The 19,843-nt window shown below is 37.8% G+C and overlaps 1 protein-coding gene across 2 annotated transcripts in view; it reads right to left on the minus strand.

Annotated features, from left to right (window-relative positions):
• tox (thymocyte selection-associated high mobility group box) overlaps window positions 1–3,342 on the minus strand; it is a 53,950-nt gene extending 50,608 nt beyond the window's left edge. The window contains exon 1 of one of the 2 annotated variants that reach the window (XM_028021531.1): window positions 2,798–3,342. In XM_028021531.1, coding sequence (XP_027877332.1) covers window positions 2,798–2,902 — 105 coding nt within the window. In that variant the 5' untranslated portion in view covers window positions 2,903–3,342. The remainder of the gene's footprint in view (window positions 1–2,797) is intronic. The other variant, XM_028021530.1, reaches the window with a different exon arrangement.
• Window positions 3,343–19,843: the final 16,501 nt, after the last annotated feature.

A 19,843-nucleotide genomic window follows, 5' to 3' on the forward strand; every position in this document is an offset into this window, starting at 1 on the left:
ACTAATCAGGCCAAAGGAACGGTAACACTAAAACGAGCTAAAGTTGCAACGAGTTACGTTTTTTATGCTTAAATGATGGTAATTGTAATTGTACACTTTTACACTTCAACATAATTGTATCGGTATTAGTACAAATAGCTTTACAACTGATTCAACTCCCTTTTTCATCTTTTACTTAAAATAAAAATATACTTGTAATCTAGTAAAGCATCAGGTTTGGTTGGTTTAAATGACAGCCAAACTGCAGACTCACTCGGTAGTTGTTGCTTAAAACGTTAATAAAATAAAATGGTGATATTATGACACTTATATGAAGAGAGAGCCTGAGATTAATTTTTCTGAGTTATGTAGTTAAACATGACTGACCTTTGAAAACCGGAACATAACATTTACTGATTGAGAATAAAAAGTGCATCTGGAGTCTGAAAGAAAAAACGCAAGTGTCAATCATCAATCATCCTCCTTGTTTTCAGTGTTCATCCAGTGTGCCTTTAAAGCCTGTACAGACTTTTAGCACCTTTAAAGTGTGTGAGGTAAAGTTTCTTCTAAGGTGAGTGGGGAGAAATCTGCATGACGAAGACTCAGGGATGGATGAGAGCTCACATCAGCTGACAGCCAATCAACCACATAACTGAGGGACAGGCAGTCGGATTGTTCTTATTCTACCATGTCCATTTAGTCTAAGAAATATGAAACTGATACATATATAAACACTAGTTTGTGACAGAACGCTACTGATTTAAGCCAGAAGTGTCATTAAAGGTAGATTTCCTTCAACAACAAGTCCCAGGCAACCTTTATTCAATACATTTCAATAAACTGTAGACATGTAATCACTAAAGGCATCTTTTCACTGTAACTATTTTCCCTAGATCCTCCTTTTACCCTGTTCTTTTCCTAAGAAATAGATAAAAAATAATAATCTACTGGGCAGAGATTTATTCCAGAGACAAATGCCACAATAGGGAGGCACTTCTCCCCTTTACCAGAAACTTTTGGATAAAGTCTGAGTCACGTTAGCTTGAAATACTCTAAAGCTTTAGCAATTTTGCTGTGATTTAAAAATATTTAAAACAATCTTACTATCTTCACAACCATCTGCTGTGAAAGGCTAAAATCTTCATTTGAAGCCACCTTTTAGATTTTTCAATTCTACTACTTTGATTTGCAGATAAAAAAAAACATCTCTCAGGTTTTATTCATTAAATGTTTGTGAAATGATCCAACTTTTCTCTAAGTATGAAACGATTATAATACAGTTTTGCAGTGTAAACGCTGTGAAAGGATTCAAGTCTATAGTTAGAATGCCAGGTTTCAGAAATGTGTTTAGCATTTGTTTACTAAGTGACTCTTTAAAAGTTATAAATATAGTTGCTGTGATAGAATGATCGGTCATAGTTTGCTGGAAAACCACGGGTCTCTCTTCAGTAGACTCTTCTATGGTGGCAGGAGGTACCTGCTCAGTGTCTGCTGAGGTAATATCCCTGTTCAACAGTGGAAAACTCACAAAAACTGGTTAGTTCTGGCAAAAACATGTTCCGTACTTTGAGTTGAAACTCACGTTATCACCAAAACGGAGGCACTCTACCCGTTTTCTAAACAACAGTGACTCAGTCAGGTGCTGCATCAAAATTACAAAAACAGGAAAGTTCGATCTAACTAATAAGTTTTCAGTTTTATTTTTCAACTTAATGAAGACCTTGTCTCTCCAATTTAAGTTTTTATTTGTATTCTCACAATCTCTTTTTCTTAGTTTCATTTTAAATTGTATCTCTTTTCTTCTTTCATGCCTTATGATTCAGTTGGGCTTATTCATTTTGACTTCAGTATGTAATATCCACCATTTTGATCTAAGATTATAATCTGTCATATTCCATAAGAGTCAAGTGAAAATGGCGTATACAGTTAAATTAAATTATGTATAACATTTGAGCATGTCAAGTTAATTTAATTTCATAATTCATAGAAGAAATATTTAACAACAGAGCAAAAATATACTGATGTGCAATGGTTAAAGTGCAGGGGGAAAGAAAAGGTTTGTTTACATGTGCAAAATGGCAAAACGGGAACAAAAATACAATTTCTCAGAACTAGTTTCCAAAACTACGAAATGAGGGGATGACAGGAAAAAAAATTTAATTAATCCGCTGGCTCAACTCATCAGCTAAGACTAATTCAATAATCAAGCCATTCATTATTGTCAAATAAACATGGCATTTCCCAGACACTGAAAAATCATTCTGAGAGGCGTCTCTCAATACATACTCAAAACTAATATGAGATGAAGCTTGCATGTGCTGTGGGTCTGACACTGACCTTTGGCTCTTCTGTAGAGGGAAGTAGACAACAGAGTCTGCACCGAGCGCAAATCACCATGCTGCCATTTCCAGCATACATCACCACTTTTGAATTCAGCTAAAAGATTATAGGGCACGGTCTTTAACTCTTCTCACTTCTGCTTCTTACTATGCACCACATTCTTATAATTACGTCTGGTCTTTGTGGTAAACAAATTATGGATCTATTTTGAAGGTAGTTATGTGAAATAATTACTTGATTTGGGGGGGGGGGGTAAACAAAAGACACATCTGAGAGAGGACTGGACTGGTATAGCACTAAAATGTAGTTACATTCAGTGGCTGCATTAACTAAGAGGGGTCCCCAAAAAGCAATTAATTACCACTTAATTAAGAGAGGAAGACACACTAGAGAGAGGGGCAGGGGGGAATATAGGAAGAGGGTAACAGAAAGAACGTATTTATTTCCCCATAAAAATATGCCAAAAAGAAGCACAAACCTTGTTGGTCCCAAAAGCCGGGTCAGGGTAGGAGAGCTGCCCCAGCCTGGAGTGCTCTGAAGCGGACAGAGGCTGAGGAGGAGGCGGGTAAACTGTTACATCCATGACTAAAAATACATCCACGTCTCCTTCTCGTCTGCTCTTCCACTGTCTACTGCTTATTGCCAGTTACAAATAAAAACTTTAAAAAAGAGAACATAAATGGGGTTTAGTCCATTAGAAAGCGTCTTGAGAAAGTAGTTTTCAGGTTCTAGTCAGAAAAATAAGATGAGAATTTCTAAAGTTTAGGCTGGATGCGCTCCTCTCTACGCGCCGGCTCTCGTGCTCCTGTGCCTGCGCCTCAGAGGACCAAAGTTCTCGGTGAAAGCGCTTCTATCGCTGAAGCAAAGCGCTTCAGATAAACAGGAGGGCAGTTTTCCCTCCTTTTGTCAAAGTCCGGATCCTGCTGCGGTGCGCGTCGGGGACGGAGGACGTCGGTGAACCTGTCTGTCCCTGACTGGGACTCTGTTGGTCAATGTTACTCTGCTGCTGCGGACCAGTCATACAAAGAGCTCTCAAAGCAAGCTGCACGCGTTACGCACAGCAAAAAGGTACTGTGTTTATTAACAAAATAAAAGACAAGGTTTTGTTTCGACGAAAAGCACGAGCTTAAATGTGACAAATTGACTATTATTTACTATAAATACAATTAATACACTGACTAGGCCAAATAACTCATCTTACTTTTCCCATTTGCTAGAAAACTCAGCATCAGAAAGAAGGGCCTTATTTTGGTAATTATACAGTTTTCCTTTTGACTCCATCTTGACATCAGGAGTCTGGAGTAAACGGTAGCAGCTGCTCCCTCTAGAGGTAAAAGAGTGTAAAATCAATCTAGATTAACAATTTCAGAAATTTTTGTTTCTACTTTGGCTTGTTAGCTCAGTGCGTCTTATATTTTTTTCTTTATATGTAGCTGCATGTATTCATTAACTTTGTGAAAATGTGCAACTCTTTTATATACACACAATTTAAATGAAAGAAAAGCATGAAAGGAAAGCTGTCCCAGTATGTAATTTTTTTCAAATCTGGCTGCAATTACCCACTTTTGGTAAAATGGAGTACTGGTACAGGATGACTAAAATGTATTTATGTAACAATTTATGTTGAGTTTTCAACTTAAATTGGCAACCCTATTTCTATCATGGGAGAAGAAGTGGAGGTAAATGAGAAGCAGGGTTACCTCGGGGTTCACCTTGACAATACTGAGGTTGTCTGCAGACTTCACTTCTTGAGGAAGCTAAGGTTCTTTAATGTTTGTGTTTGTGCTGCATATGTTCTATTAGTTTGTTGCAGAGAGAGTTATCTATTCTGCCGTCAACTGCTGGGGCAGCAGCATCAGAACTGGGGACTTTAAAAAACCAACAGCAACCCAATAAAGCAGGTTGGTTCTGTTCTGGGGACGACTGTGGAAACTCTGGAGACGATGGAGCAAAGAATGATCCTTCATAAAATCAAAAAAAATTATGGACAACCTTTACCATCCTCTTCTTCAGACTGTCATACAACAACAGAGAGTCTTAAGTCAGAGGTTTCTTCTGCTGTTTCCACTATAGAACAGGCTGCTACAGGAGAGCCTTCCTGCGTCTGCATCCGCGACTATCCTTCGAAGAACCTTGGATAAGGAATGCTTCCACAACATTTAATGTAAATGTTAAATCGATAGTAACTAAATCGATAGTAACATAAGAGAACTGTGCATAATATTGTCAGGAAGCAGGAAGATTAAGTTAGCCACAGATAAATATGTAAAGATATTTTTGAAAATAAATAAATGAAAGCTGCAAGGTGAGCAAATAATTTGGTAATTAGCTCCCATCACAGTTTATGCACTCGGCATCGAAATTGGATTAGAAGTTTAGCGCTACAAAGTAAATTAGAATGCAGCAGAAGTTATCACAAGAAATTTTATATTTTTTTAATTCTAAAACTTAAAACTTAGTACGTCCAACATGTGTTTAGAAATTAAGTAGAAAGCCAATCCTTTAAAACGATACATGATGAATAAAATTCAATCGACTTATCTCATGAAGACTGTGCCGTTTGGCTGCACCTACAACAAACTCAATATGTATTTTAAAACAGACCGATGTTTCCATTAACTTCTAAACATGCCATAATGTAGATGAACATCTGGATGTTGGTTTTAGAAAGTCACTCAGCAACTCTCATTACCTAACACTGAAAGCTCTAAGTGGGAGGCGTGACATGCAAAAATCCCACCATCTACTGTAACCTGTAGTTTAGACAGTCGTTTATTGTGGTTGCTTAGTGAAACCTCACTGCTTGTGATCTTTCCACTCAGACCATAAAATAATAAGATCCTGCAGAAAAGAATTTTCCCAGGAGAAAATCTGCAGCCAAATTTAAACAGCAGATCTAAACTGAAAGCTATAGGTTAGCTTTTTTTATTATTATTTCTTTGTGTTTCAACTTCACTGACTACATGTACCAATTAAAATGAAAAGGAGGTTTTTGCATGTATGTAAGGGTTATGAGAAAATGTTCCAACTAACTTAAAGAAGTAGTGAAGAGGTCATCTTTTGTGAGCAAAACTTTATCTTTTGGAGACAGAATATTCAGTTCAAACCTCACACAGACAGTCTATTGTTTTGCCTTTGGCTGGGAAATCTTTAAATGCATTATGTACAAAAATATACATGTTCATGGACGCCTAGAAACAAAGAGACCCTCTGCTACCCACCCACGTCAGTATATACATAGACTATATAGTACACTTAGACAGATGGTCATGAATGCATAAGAAATAAAAGAAAAACATCTCAGTTCAAATACATAAAGTACATGCCTTTCCATTTCTAATTATGCTCTTAATGGTATCTCATGTGTCCACATATGCAAATATATATACATATATATATAAGTATATATATGGACAAAACAGATGTTTTTTCAAGCATTTTAATGGAAAAACATAAAAATACACGGAACAGCCTGAAGGGTTTAAAATCTCACAGCTCGGTGTCATAAACTGCGTTTTCTGCTTTACAGCGCACTCACACACACCCATATACATACGTACACACTACTAACAAACCCACACATACTTAGTGAACATACAGTCACCCATCCCCCCCCAAATACACACATACATATATGCACCCCTCCCCTCTGAAAAAGGCATAATTCACTTCCACATTCTCCTCCCCCACACAGTTCCTCTCCATAAAACTCCACAAATACACACACACATACACACTTCAAATACACATGAAACCACATTCACATGTGCACTAAACCCATCCTATACATACATGTTAAATATACGCTCGCTTAAACACGCACACAGTCACACACATAGCAACAGTGAAACGAGCGCAGATGCCTGCACACAACTGCAAACATACAAACGCTATTGCAAGCAAACACCCCAAAATGCATAAAGATGTAAAAACAGCAAACACACACACACACACACACACACCCTCACATCCTGCTTCTTGTTCTTTCTTTACCTCATACACTTCTCAGATTCCCATTCAGGAACTTTCCATCATATCTTAAGGGTGGAAATTGTAATGTGCTGTAGCATTTGAATGATGTGTGACTCTTCATGTTGGGGGATTACATTATAGATTCATAGCACAGCAATCCACCCTTGAGTGAAAACAGCCAGCCCTTCAGATTTTACAGCTTTCCTGGATGAAAGAGGGGATGCAAGAGATGGAAGGAAATCACCAGAAAGGAGTTCATTGGGAAAAGTGCTTGGGAGGAAAATGCATTATATTTAGGAAATAGAATGAGGTGGTTCTGAAATGGTGTGACCAGAGGCATCGTCTCTACAACGAGAAAACTTAGATTAAAGACCATCTTGGCTTCTTTAAGCTTCTAAATGTACTGCATGGTACTGTCCGTCTGTCTCTTTGTCTTTTGAAATTAGATTTGTATTTACCTATCGTCTTTTCTTCCAATATCTTGATTCAGAGTTGTTCTAATTAACAGATCCTCCTTGTTTTGGCTGTGCTCTCATGCAGCCTGAGATATTTAAATCAAGGATTTTCATTTCAACCTAAAGAGTTACATTCAGTTTAAATAACCAACCAATTTAAATCTAACACTCATCTTCATTCTTATTGCATTGATATGGCCTTGATTTTTTTTTTCCCCCACATTACAACCACAAACTTCGATGTATTTTATTTACTGGGATTTTATGTGAAGGACCGACACAAAGTAGTACAAAATTGTGAAAATGTAGGAAAGTTAAAACATAGTTTCAAAAAAAAAAATCTGTCAACTCTCTGTAAAAGTTTTCTGAGTTCTAAACTGAATACACATCTGTCTAATTACATGCTAGTGTAAATCCAGCTGCCCTGTTAATTCCCCAGAGGAGCGTTAGAGAACGTTAGTGTCCAAACAAGGATCATGAAGAACAATAAATACAGCAGACAGGTCAGAGAGAACGTTGTGAAGAAGCTAGAGGCAGAGCACTGCTCACATTGTGATATCTGAGAGTCTATTGACAAGACAGCTATTAGTTGATGCAGAAGCAGCAAAAAGAAAGTAAAAGTGGAGGAAGCTCCTCTGATCTAATTAGAAACAACAGAAACTCATAGATCTACAGAAAAAAATGGATATGTTCGGGGCGTGCTGTGGTGGCGCAGGGGGTTAGCACGCCCCACGTTTGGAGGCCTTAGTCCTCGACGCGGACGTCGCGGGTTCGACTCCCGGTCCCGACAACCTTTGCCGCATGTCTTCCCCCCTCTCCTCACCCTCCTTCCTGTCTGCCTACCGTCAAAAAAATACGAGCCACTAGCAAAAACTCTTCGGAGAAAAAAACGAAGAAAAAAAAATGGATATGTTAGACACTAACTCTGCAGATAACCTTGAATACATCATTTCAGTGGGAAATGATTGTATGTGGACATCGTCCACCTTCCAGCTGGACAGCAAACCCTGTAACTACAATGGAATGCTTTAGATCAACGCATATCCGAGTCGTGGAATGGCCTAGTCAAAGTTCAGATCAAAATCCGATTGAGAGTTTGAGTGGAGCTTGAAGATTTATGATTGTAGTTGTTCTCAATCCAAAGAAAGAACGTGAGCTAAATGTGGCAACTTTTCAGTTGTTAGATGTGAAGATCTGTTCTTTAAAATCAAAACAGGAAAGACGCAAGTAAATAAAATTATATTAATTACATTTTTAGGAGTTGTTTGGCACTACTGGCCTTTATTAAGCTAAAAAGGAAATTGGGTGAAGACATGCAGCAAATGGCTCAAACCAGGACAACCATACTGAGGACTGTGCCAATTGAGCCATGACTTTTTTAACACTCTTCTCTCTTTTTATGTAACTAACACACACGTTAAGATGGACGCACAGGCTTGTCCCATATCTGATGAATGCTTAGTCCACTGAATTAATTTGCACATCTTTAGCCTAGGCTTGATGCATCATTCAGAGCCATTTTATTCCTCCACCCAGTTTTACACCAAATCTCATTATTATTTCATATTGGACTACTTTATTATGCAATGCATTGGTCAGATTGAAGCACCGGTTTCTTCTTATCAGTAAAATATTGATGCCTGCATTTGATACACGTTCAGACCATGGATTTTGAGATTTATTGTGATAAAGCATGCTGAACCAACAGACGTAGACAAATCAAGAAGTTATGATTTCAAGACAATCTTTCAGGCAAATGTTCTTACAAAACTGCTTGGTAAGATGGTATGACTCTTTCTAAATCCTGTTTCTGTAAAACTGGATTTCATTTTTCATTTGAGCAAATATCTCCAAGATTATGGTTTATATTATGTAAATCTGAATTCCAGGAGACCATATTACATTAATGTGATCTGTTGTTTACAGCTGGCATCACACAAGGTTATTGGCAGTCACCGATCTCCCCATGTGACAACGTGGTTCAGCTTGTGTTTACCATTTATCCCATATTCTTATTTCTGATTCATTTTATATAGTGGGTCACAATGCTCTAATTCAAACATTGCTGTTGCACCTTAGCTTCACTCACCATCCCAGGTCTGTTTGCATTGCATTATGCTGCAATTTACATCTATGTATAGGTTTAAGTTAAAGCTAACACTTCTGGACCACTGGATGAATAAGTTTCTTTTCTTTCAATGTATATTTATGGTAAATTATTTGTTTTTTTCCTTGTTTACTCACCATTGTTTGCTCCTATCAGATGAAACAGCCTGAGCAGGTGGGAGGGGCCGGCCCAGCATTTCCTGTTTTAACTGCTGGATGATGTCACTGATTGCATCACAGTGCTCTAGGATGGACATCGGAGCCTAAAAACTGCTAAGCAATAAAATAAAATTTAAGAACCTGCAACTGGTGCTGTTATTGTTATTTTATTTTTATTTTTTTGTTCATCTGTTGGACCTTTTGACTACACTACCTCACACTCCAATCACAGCACTTAAAGTTGAAAGATTCATGGAACCAAATAAAAGTTTATCAAAATTTTCTAGTAGTTTTCTTCTGGTCTTCAGCTTTCCAGTACCTTGCACAAAATCCTGCTATTTTGTAAATCACTGTGCACAAAAAAGGGAATACAGTAAAACAATTCAACAACAGGTGAAGTTTGCACACCTCTTGGCTTACATGAAGTCATAAAAAGAAGCAGTGAAAGGTAAATGTTTTTGTCGTCTTCGCAGACATTTTACCAAATTAGAGGTTCTAATGAGCTGATGACTGATAATTTCCCAAGTCTTCATCACCCTGTGATCTGTGTCAGTTCTGATGTACTCTGTGTGCTCACACTTACTGTAGTTAAATTTTTTCCTCCCTGCTATTTAAAAATAAAGAAGTGGGGTACATCTATGAGAGGTTGGGGAGTTTTTCTTCACATTACAAGCTGCTGCAGAAGAATAAATGTAGCACAAAAACATATTTTTCACTACCACTCAGGGAGACTTGCTTAGAGTGATAGAAAAGCTACCAATGCATTTAAGCCAGAATATATTTGTGTTACTGTTTTAAAATTAATTTCTGCTGCCTGCTGGAGCATCAAGTCAGTCACAAATCGGCATACGTTTCCACCTCACTGTTCTGTAGCACATCCGAAAGCCAACAACGTGAAATATACGTGGTTCAGATGGATATCTTTTTTCTTCATTGTCTAGCTCCAAGTTTGATCTTAAAAATGAGAAATTAGAATTGCATAGTAAGAGCTAATCAGCGGCTGCTTTGAATAGAATGATATGACTCACTACACAAAGCAAAGGCAGTGCAAGGCCATATAAACTAAACTTGCCCTTCAGCTGCAAAAGGTTTTCTATTGATTGATTCCATGTATAATAAAATGTAAAGCAGGTGAGATTATGGCAGAAATTCTCATCACTTTTAAGATAAATGGCATTTTTTTAGGGAGCTGATCTGCATTTGATCATCTGTGGTTGAAAATGTGAAATAACCTAGATAGCTCAGGTCTGAGTTGATTAATCTGCCAGAGTTATTCTGAGGTAATCATCATTATTCTTTTTTTCTATCCTAATAAGGCTAAAACTATAGCATTTTTGACTTCAAAGATTCTTCAGAGGAGAAAATCCTTTATCTTTAATGAGAGGTGAACAAGAAGGACACTTTAGCTCTCTAAGGAAAACATCAAGGTCAGACTGAGGTTTTTGTGAATAAAAGTAGACAAAGACTTAAACAGTTGGAGTGCAAACACTACAAAGGTCCTGCTGCTCTCCAATGGAAAATGTAACCTCTCATATTTGCCATTTTAATTCCTGCATATGCACTGGTGTGAACTCTGTGAGCAAATTCAAGTAATTTGCTGGACATATAGAGTAGAAACTTCAAGCAAAAGTGTAAATCTCATCACACTAGTATTGATCGGATACCAACATTCACTTTGGTACCGATAGTATCAATATTCAGATCAATAAATATTGATCTAAATATTTATTTAGATCAATATTTAAAAGATATATTTAAAGGAAAGGATATTAATAGGATTCAATATCCTTTCCTCCACAGATCAGAGGGTGCAACAGAAAAATCTAAACTCTTCTGTAAAAGAAAAATAAAAAAACAAACAAAGCTGGAGCAAAACTTCAACATGGTAATGACTAAAAAACAAGGATTGACTGAAAATTAGGAAACAAGAAAGTGTTGTTAAAGCAAAGTCAAAGTCTATATCTTTTTTCATTAAGATACTGTGGAGTGCTATAAAAACAAATAGCACATGCAAATTAAATATAGAAATTCATAAAAACCCTCAAGCATCTCCCAGCTGAAAGTGATAAGTGTTGTAAACTGTCATCGCACCAGCATCAGAGACTGGTTCCATCATACCAGCATCAGAGACTGGTTCCATCGTACCAGTATCAAAGACTGGTTCCATCGTACCAGCATGAAAGACTGGTTCCATCGTACCAGCATCAAAGACTGGTTCCATCATACCAGCATCAGAGACTGGTTCCATCGTACCAGCATCAAAGACTGGTTCCATCGTACCAGCATGAAAGACTGGTTCCATCGTACCAGCATCAAAGACTGGTTCCATCATACCAGCATCAGAGACTGGTTCCATCGTACCAGCATCAAAGACTGGTTCCATCGTACCAGCATCAGAGACTGGTTCCATCGTACCAGCATCAAAGACTGGTTCCATTGTACCAGCAACAGAGACTGGTTCCATCATACCAGCATCAGAGACTGGTTCCATCGTACCAGCATCAAAGACTGGTTCCATCGTACCAGCATGAAAGACTGGTTCCATCGTACCAGCATCAAAGACTGGTTCCATCGTACCAGCATCAAAGACTGGTTCCATCGTACCAGCATCAGAGACTGGTTCCATCGTACCAGCATCAAAGACTGGTTCCATCGTACCAGCATGAAAGACTGGTTCCATCGTACCAGCATCAAAGACTGGTTCCATCGTACCAGCATCAAAGACTGGTTCCATCGTACCAGCATGAAAGACTGGTTCCATCGTACCAGCGTCAGAGACTGGTTTCATCATACCAGCATCAAAGACTGGTTCCATCATACCAGCGTCAGAGACTGGTTTCATCGTACCAGCATCAAAGACTGGTCCCATCATACCAGCATCAGAGACTGGTTCCATTATACCAACATCAAAGACTGGTCCCATCATACCAGCATCAGAGACTGGTTCCATCATACCAGCATCAAATACTGGTTCCGTCATACCAGCATCAGAGACTGGTTCCATCATACCAACATCAGAAACTGGTTCCATTATACCAACATCAAAGACTGGTTCCATCATACCAGTATCAGAGACTGGTTCCATCATACCAGCATCAAAGACTGGTTCCATCATACCAGCATCAGAGACTGGTTCCATTATACCAACATTAAAGACTGGTTCCATCATACCAGTATCAGAGACTGGTTCCATCATACCAGCATCAAAGACTGGTTCCATCATACCAGCATCAGAGACTGGTTCCATTATACCAACATTAAAGACTGGTTCCATCATACCAGTATCAGAGACTGGTTCCATCATACCAGCATCAAAGACTGGTTCCAGCATACCAGCATCAAAGACTTGTTCCATCGTACCAACATCAAAGACTGGTTCCATCATACCAGCATCAGAGACTGGTTCCATCATACCAGCATCAGAGACTGGTTCCATCATACCAGCATCAGAGACTGGTTCCATCGTACCAGCATCAGAGACTGGTTCCATCGTACCAGCATCAGAGACTTGTTCCATCATACCAGCATCAAAGACTGGTTCCATCATACCAGCATCAAAGACTGGTTCCATCGTACCAGCATCAAAGACTGGTTCCATCATACCAGTATCAGAGACTGGTTCCATCATACCAGCATCAAAGACTGGTTCCATCGTACCAGCATCAGAGACTGGTTCCATCATACCAGTATCAGAGACTGGTTCCATCATACCAGCATCAGAGACTGGTTCCATCATACCAGCATCAGAGACTGGTTCCATCATACCAGCATCAGAGACTCCATTATACATACCAGCATCAAAGACTGGTTCCATCATACCAGCATCAAAAACTGGTTCCACTCGAGGTGTTTCAACACAAACACAAGCTGTTGGTTACAGGGTGTCCTAAATTAGTTAGAAAATTAGTTAGAAAACTGATTTTTCTCAAGTATTTTCTTATTCATTTTAACAACGTTTTTACTGGAGTTGCACTGAGCAGTAGCTTGTATAATTGTATAATGAGCTCAGCAGATGCGCATTTCCACCAGGTGTTTGCTTATTGCTGCTGGCTATTCTGAAGGAGCTGAGTGGGGCAGTTGAGAGACAGGGCTGCTCTGTGAGGTGGAAGATTGGAAACTGCAGCTCCGAGGAGGAGCTTCGACCTCAAATGTGCTGCTAGGTACATGCAATCAGATGAATTGTTGCCATGGGAGATTAAAGGATTTCTCAATTAAGCATGACAAAAATCAAGGCAACATTCCAGTTATTTTATGTTGTTGTTTTTGAGGTAACTACAACATGATATAAAGCTCAAAAAAGTACATTTCACATAATGCTTCCCTTTTAAAAAAGTTTAAAGTTCCCCTTTAAAAGAGTTTTATTCAGAGTGTTTAATATTCGTGTGCAGAGGAGATATGTGTTAACCTCAATGATCACACCACGAATGGGGACTCAGAGAAAAGAAAGAAAAATATCAGGAGAGGGAAGGAAAAGAGATGGGCGTGTTGTTGACAGCCTGTCAGTTTGAATCAAGAACAATGTGAGGATGAGGTCTACTGCATTTTGACATTTAGTCTTATGTCTGCGCAAACACACACACACACACACGCCTACACAGTTGAAAAGTAAGGAGACTGCAAAGGGAATTAGAAAGCAGAATTAATTGTTAATGTGGCAGAGGACTCACTGAAGACGGCGATGATCTGAACACTGGTAGGAGAATTGGAAGTTTCACTAATAAAGCAAAGAAAATGCAGATTTAAGACTGAAACACAAAACCTGGCCAAATAGAATAGAATAGAGTAGAATAGAAGTGAAATACCCACTGTGAGGAAATTTAGGTATGCCATTTTAATCAACATAATCAGTTTATTTGCAAAAAAAAATAAACTAAAAAGTAAATCACCTCGGTGTTAAAATTTGTGTTATATGTCAGAATTATTACACATCATAGACGACATCAACTCTCATCTGTTAGAAAACAACAAATATAAATAATATTCATCTTGAAATATTTTGTCTTTCATTCCATTTTCTCTTACTGAATTGCTCCGAAGTAACCTGTTACAGATATAAATGCATGTTTTATATTACAGGACTATCTATCATGACACTGCTTACACCTACACACTCCCGTACGCAGGCAGACACAACGCCTGACTAGACTAACGCAATGACACGGAAAGATTGATTCAGACTCCTGAACAGGACATTTAATATCAAATAAAGCTCTAGGATTTGTTCATTCTGAGTCCCAAGAAGAATATCTGTTTGGACAATTTGCTATATTTGATAGTCTTTTTCTGTCCCTCCAAAAAACAAAACATTTTTTAATGAGTATTTGTTTGTTTGTTCATTATACCGTGATTATGCTGCATAACAGAGGCACAGAAAACAAAACCCATGCAAGGAGGGAAGCCCACAAACAGACAGGCAGAGGCAAACAGAAAGGGGAAAAGAGAAAGAGGGGGGAAAATAGAGAAAGAGTAAAAACAGGAAGAACTGCAGCGCAGCACATCAATCATTAGGATGATTATTATGGCAGTTGTCATGGCAACATTCTCCCATCCCCCCCTTTCTCTCCTTTCCTCTCTCCATCTATTTCTTTCTGTTTCACTCTCAAATCAATTCAAATGCACTTAAATGCCAGTGTGGGCACAACGGAGATGCAGTATGTGAAGAAGAGTGCAAAACAAAACAAAACAAAACAAACGGGGAACGAATGCAACTCAGGAGGACGAAAAAATAAAATAAAATATGTGCTTGATTTGAAATGTCATGGTATTTATTAAGACGTACAACGTGGAACAGTTTTAGGGTCTTCATTTTCAATGATGATGACTGATAATGGCAAAAAATGAAAATGAAGAAAAAGAAGTTTCCCCTAGTGAACTGTGACTCTTAGCTACTCTCAGCACTCCATTAACAGTAAGCAGACATGTTCAGTGTCTGTTCAGTCTGATCTGCTCCAACTAGACAGAGAGGCACTGCATGCTTACATGAGTCTTATCAGAAGCAGCATTCGGCTTCTATGCACCACAAATCTGGAACAAACTTTAAAGAAAACTGTAAAACAGCAGAAATACTGACTTTCTTTAAATCTCGACTAAAAACCCACCTGTTTTAGAGTTGTAATGGAAACGTAATCTATTACGAATTTAACGATGGCACTTGATTAAATGTATTGTTTCGATTGTTGATTCTATGTTGCATGACTTGTGTTGTTTTTATGTAAAGCACTTTGAAATGCCTTGTTGCTGAAATGTGCTATGCAAATAAATAAATCAAATTTGACAAAGTTTCTAACAGAGAGGCTGGAAAGCAACGTTCCAGGATCAGCGTGACAAAGACCTTCAAAACCTTGAAAATGGAGAAACACTCCATTCTTATCCAAACCAAGTTGAGTAGGTTGAAAATACAAAGAGCCTCACTTGATCTGCTGCTTCAAAAGCATGTGAATATTTCTCTCCAGGTTGTACAAACAAGCAGAAACTACTTTCTAAAATTCCACTACGAATGACGCCGTAAGTAAATGGATTCATGTCATTTTGGGGGAAATGAGTTGTGAAACGTACAGCTACAATTTTATTTATTTGGAATTAATAAAATAACATTTTGCAAAACCATTTTGCTTTTCAAAATGGCTCCTTCCTCGATAGATTTAGAACATCGCTTTTATTCCTCCATGCTGGACGTTTTTGCATGCTGCATCCTTCACAGCTTGTTTCATATTTACAATGCTTCCGAAAATATGTCTTCTTCACTTGTTTTGTTTTGGTTTTTGTCACGTCTTAAATGTTTCAGATCACGAAACACATTTTTAAAATCATATGAGAATAACCAGAGTAAATACAAAATAAATCTTTTTATTTTTATAAATAATTAATGTTTTTAACAGAAAGAAGCTAGACAAACCAAAAGGTTGCATCACTGTGGGGATATTTTTGAAACTTTTGTTGCATATTTGTTTTAACTCAAGCACAATGAGGGGTTCTCAAGAATGATCAGACTACTTTTGGTTAAGGCACAGTTTCCAGGTCAGATGTAGGTACAGACTTTGACTAGGTCACTCAAAAAAAATCTTCGTTTTTTTGCCATTCATAGGTGGAGCTCCTGCTCTGTTTGAGATTTTTGCTGAATTTTCTGTTTGAGAACAAAAGTCAAGGTCACATCAATTAAGGCAACTTGTCCTGGTCCTGATACAGCACAGTACGCCCAGACATCACTCTGCCACCACCTTGTTTGACTGTTGACATGATGTTCTTTTTTATAAAATGGTGTGAAAGGCGTACATGTAACATTAAAGCACACAAAAAAAATCCGACCTTGAACATACATATTTATACACAGATGTAAACGATTTATTATTCTGACCGTCACTGTTAAAAATGTCTTTACATGAAGTTGCATTGAATTAATATTCTAGAATTTCTCTCCAGAATGCCTTGCTGGTCTTTACATTTTTTTATGCCCTGCATTGATTCAAGGAACCTGATGCCAGATGCAGAGAAGCAGCCCAGAGCTTCAATATTTCACATTAGGGTTGTTTTCTTTGGTATGTTTAATTTTTGTGTCTGTGAACATAGAAGCTGTTGGGCTTCACCGAAAAGTTCCCGTTTTTTCTCAAGCGTTGTGGCTGGTCTATAATTTTCTTTCTACGCTCCAGGGACAAGTCTCTCTTTCGTTGCCTCTGGTCCATGATCAGTGTAATACACACCATGTCACCAAACAGCACAACGACTACTTGTCACCCCTTATGTAGGCAGACTCACTGATTACAAGCTTGAATGTTGTGTAATGCTAATTAGAGGACACATCTTAGTTTAAAGTGGTTATTATTTTTCAATGTTTTCTGTGCCATCGTTTTTGTTCAAACCTAGTTTTTTTTTTTTTATCTTTTCACTTTTGTTCGTTTAAGTTATTTCAGTGACCATTTGCGGGGTTTCAGTCATTACCAGGGGGTTGCAACAATGTTTTCCATGTTTGTAAGTCACATTATGTTGTTTCTGAACAAAGTAGCAGTTAGCATTAATTATCCAGATTGAATTTGAATTGCAGTTCATTTATTGGAGCTCCCTCAAATTCGGAAAATTAAAACATTATGTTATTTCTTCATTTGCCTATCAGTATAGTACGTAAATTAAAACAGTTTTGAGGTCTTGTACAGTATATACGTATGTATGTAAAGTTCAGTTACAAACCAAGCCAGCAGGGGGCCCTAAGCAGCTTCATATTTTCTTCCTCTTCCACTATGGCGTTGGCCCTGGATGCAATTACTAAAACGAATGTAAACACACGGCTAAAAATGTGAAAATTGGATGAGATTTGTATTTTCACCTGCAGGGAATACAGAAAGTAATGTAATTAAAAGATGAAATTAGAACAAGGTAAAGAGATAAAACTTTTTCCTTTGTTTTTTAGAACCTTCCTTAAAATTAGGCTTTTATAAACTTATGCCTGTCTTTGAATGAAGCCAACAATGATTTCAACACCCTTTGAAAAAAAAAAAAATTTCCCCACATGTTGCATCCGTTTTATTATAATAAATAAGATGATCTGATTGTCTCACGGTCACCACTGCGGTCTCAGACAGACAGGACGATAAGCTCCACCGTGTTTCTGTTTATCTTCTGTCAGTCTCCAGTGTTGTTGCCCCTCGCTTATTTAACATATAAAACTAACGTTGTAGCTATCGGTATCGTTACTGTTCAATGCATTTATACTGTTGTTGCACAGAATAACTAAAATAAAATAAAAGACTTAGTTTTCTGTGGGATGCGTTCTAACAGCAGATGGCGCTGTAGCTGCACAGATGAGAGTTTGTTGGGCTCAGCTTGCAAAGTAATCAATAACTTACACACAGTCTCTACCTATAGCTTACTGTAATAATATTTCAATAAACCGTTCTGTTGACATTACCTTCAATACTGCTGTGCTGTCATAATGACTTTTAGGGAGTTTTATTTAGACTTTTTTTGTGTGTATTTTTCGTGTATTTCTTTTCTATCTTTTTCCTGAGCCATCAGGATTTTGCAGTGTTGGATCAGAGGGAGTTGTTGGCAGAGATAATTACCTAGGAGGTCAGGCTGCTCTTTGATTTCTGTTATTTTTTATTTGAAGAACAAAATTGGTTTCATCCCGCAGCCTGTTCTAAATGGAGTGCAGCACAAGTAGGCTACATCATTTGTGATTTTTGACGGAACCGAAGGCTTCATCCAGAACACAAGGAAAATCTTTACATGTAAAAGTTTAGAGTCTTTGCATCTTAGATTTGCAGAGCTTTACTAAAGTTTAATTCGTCTTCAACGGTTTTTGCACAAACACCAACCAATTTTACATGGGAGCATAACTTGTAAAGCGGAAGAAAATTGAGCATTTTTAAAAATATAACTTTGATGTGTAAAGTGAATTCAGCCTTCTCTTTTCTGATTACCTAACATCCAGTTCAGTGCAATTAATATAGAAATCACATATTTAAAAAATTGAGCCCATATTTATTTTCAGTAATATAAGTCACAGTCTTAGAGGTATCAAAGCAAATGAGGTAAATGAAACTACTTATTTTCCTCTCAGTTAGTCTTTTCTTACTGTAATAACATATGACGCACCGTTTACAAAACAAAACATTTCAATGCTAAAAATCAGACTCTGTGACCTGCATCCATCCCTGTACGACCCCTGAACCCGGTTGTTCTGCGAGCAGCAGTGACATCCAGCCGAGGAGATCTGACACGATGCATGACTTTAACTAATGTTTGCTTCCGAGCAGACTAAACCACCACACCTTAATAAGTCCACCGAAGGGTTTGTGCAAATATTTGAGCAATCTTGAGAGTGTTTGACTTGAGGTGACAGCAAACTGAGCTGAACACCAAAGATGTACAAAACTATAATTGCAGTTTAACACTTAAACCTTCAGATTTGCTTGCAAACAATATGTCTGGGCAAAAAGAGCTATAGAAAAATGACACTGTGTTACTCTGAGAAAATAATACTAATTGCTACCTGTTTCTGCCCTGCTCTGGACTAATTCTAAAGATTTTTAACCAAAGACTCAACAAAGATTTATTTTAGAGCCACATATCTCGTCTGGAAATTGCAAAATCCACATCCTTATTATAAGCTTTAAGTTCTAGAAAGTTTATTTGCCATTATTCTGCGCTTTAAAATAGGAAATAATTGTCATTTTAGGTTTTTTTTCTTTGTTTAATAAAAGGAATGTTCTGCACCTTTAAGTTTCCCTATACTTGAGCAACCATCTACTCATGGATGTTACAAAGTGCTTAAAGATTCACTTGGAGACATTACAAGGCAGCGCAGTCTGAGTGCTTGGAAGAAAAATATAAAGGGAAAAGGGAAGACTGAACAATTCTGCACAACAGATTGTGAAGCCAATTGTATATTTATTTTTAAATGCAGTATAAAAATTTAAATCACTTTAGAACTGACCAAAGTCGGCCAACATATCTATTTCTGTACTTTAAATTTACAAAAACGTGAACAACAAGCTAGATAATCACAGTCGGTAGATGTTCTCTGTAAGATCTTGGAAAAGTTTTCTGGAGTAATATATTTCATTATAACACTTGCAAGTTTTGCTTCCCATACTTAGTTGCAGGCAAAAGGATGTCAACAAGTAGCAATAACGCATAAACTATAATCTCCACACCAATAAATACATGACCAGGTCATGACTGGGTGGATAGGCTGGTTGCTGGGGGATTAAAGGAAGCTGTGTGTTATTTAGGCTGCAGTTCAAAAGCAGAATACATATTTCAAGATGTGAAAAAGAAACGTTACCATCATTTTAATTGATGAGAGGAGAGGAGCAAAAAAAGAACAAGCTGCAGAG

Source organism: Xiphophorus couchianus, chromosome 6, assembly GCF_001444195.1.
Source record: "Xiphophorus couchianus chromosome 6, X_couchianus-1.0, whole genome shotgun sequence".
NCBI classification, from domain to species: Eukaryota; Metazoa; Chordata; class Actinopteri; order Cyprinodontiformes; family Poeciliidae; genus Xiphophorus; species Xiphophorus couchianus.